At 55.1% G+C, this 1,164-nt stretch overlaps 1 protein-coding gene across 1 annotated transcript; it reads right to left on the bottom strand.

The window, feature by feature from the left end:
- Nucleotides 1-257: 257 nt before the first annotated feature.
- LOC108803335 (fatty-acid amide hydrolase 1-like) lies at nucleotides 258-1,059 on the bottom strand. Its single transcript, XM_018575182.1, has 2 exons — nucleotides 841-1,059; nucleotides 258-415 (listed from the first exon to the last, which is right to left on the bottom strand). The coding sequence occupies exons 1-2, from the start codon at nucleotides 1,057-1,059 to the stop codon at nucleotides 293-295; spliced, it is 342 nt and encodes a 113-aa protein (XP_018430684.1). The 3' UTR covers nucleotides 258-292.
- Nucleotides 1,060-1,164: the final 105 nt, after the last annotated feature.

Here is a 1,164-nt window from a genome sequence, read left to right as displayed (position 1 = left end):
GATGAGGAAATCCTTTATTTGGGGGACGGGGGGGATGACGGGGGGATTCCGGAGGATGAGGATATCGCAGTCACTGGAAAATCTTCTAATTCATCATCAGTAAGTGTCATCCCGATGTCATGTCCTGCTGGGTGACTCCGCCCCGCCTGCTCATGGAAAGGCGGAGCTAGGTACAGAGAGGGGCAGAGCTGAGCGATTGGTATGGAAATGGGCGGGGCTACAGGAATACAATCAATACTCAAGATGAGATGAAATTACAGAAGAACTCCGCCCACAGTCCTCATCATCGCCCTCACTGGCTCCACCTCCCTGTCACTGACTCCACCTCCTTCATCAGACGGAGACATCGTTCTTCCTGCCACGGGAGCGTCACACACTGCACGGCCACCGGGAGCCCCACACCGTCCGCTAGCGCCTGCGGGAGCCAATGGGAGCACAGCATGTGTTAGAAGAGGTGCGGCAATATAGCTTTAGGGTGGAGGAACTCCACATTCAGCAGCTGATAAACCGCTGATGGCGGCAGCTCCACCCATTTACACATTATATCACGCACGGGCCTGGCGGCTCCACCCACATACACGACACCTGGGCACAGTGGCTCCACCCACATACACCTGGGCACAGTGGCTCCACCCACATACACATCTTTAGAAGGATTGCAGTGAGTTTCAGGCAAAGAGTAAATTAAATAAGTAGGATTCTGTCCGGCCAGTCTTGTGATATACACGGCTCTGCCAGGCAGTGGGGTCACACTGCTCCTTCTCTGACCAATGATGAGGTTGGAGGCGGAGAGTGTAAATCGCAGGACTGGCTGGACAGAACACGGGATGAACATGTCACCTCCTTCAGTAGTTTGTCCCACAAGTCCCGGTGGTGACCCTCGTAGCTCCTCAGCGCCTCCTCGTCCTCTCTGGTCACCGCGGTAACGGGAAGGACGCCGACAGGAAAGTCCAGAAGATTATATAATACGGTGTAGGATATGGCGACTGGGAGACAGGAAGTCATGTGATCAGGAACAAAGTCAGATAGTTTCATGAAGATGATGGATGGCAGGAACATGGGCGGGGTCTGTGAGTGGGCGGGACCTTCCTTACCCCACAAGTGACCTGTCAGCAGAGAGATTCTGCAGTCCCCCCCCGGCCCCTCCACTCATCTGCAGCCCCC

The sequence above is a fragment of the Nanorana parkeri genome, unplaced genomic scaffold (genome assembly GCF_000935625.1).
Source record: "Nanorana parkeri isolate BGI_ZX_2015 unplaced genomic scaffold, ASM93562v1 scaffold3614, whole genome shotgun sequence".
NCBI classification, from domain to species: Eukaryota; Metazoa; Chordata; class Amphibia; order Anura; family Dicroglossidae; genus Nanorana; species Nanorana parkeri.
The sequence above is the reverse complement of the archived record's forward strand: the minus strand, read 5'-3'. Positions and strand labels throughout refer to the sequence as shown.

Excerpts from the sequence above, each read along its gene's own strand:
- LOC108803335 (XM_018575182.1), bottom strand. The coding sequence starts at position 1,059 with ATGTTCCTGCCATCCATCATCTTCATGAAACTATCTGACTTTGTTCCT. Across the intron at positions 416-840 it reads GGGACAAACTACTGAAGGAG|GCGCTAGCGGACGGTGTGGG; the intron begins GTGACATGTTCA and ends TGGCTCCCGCAG.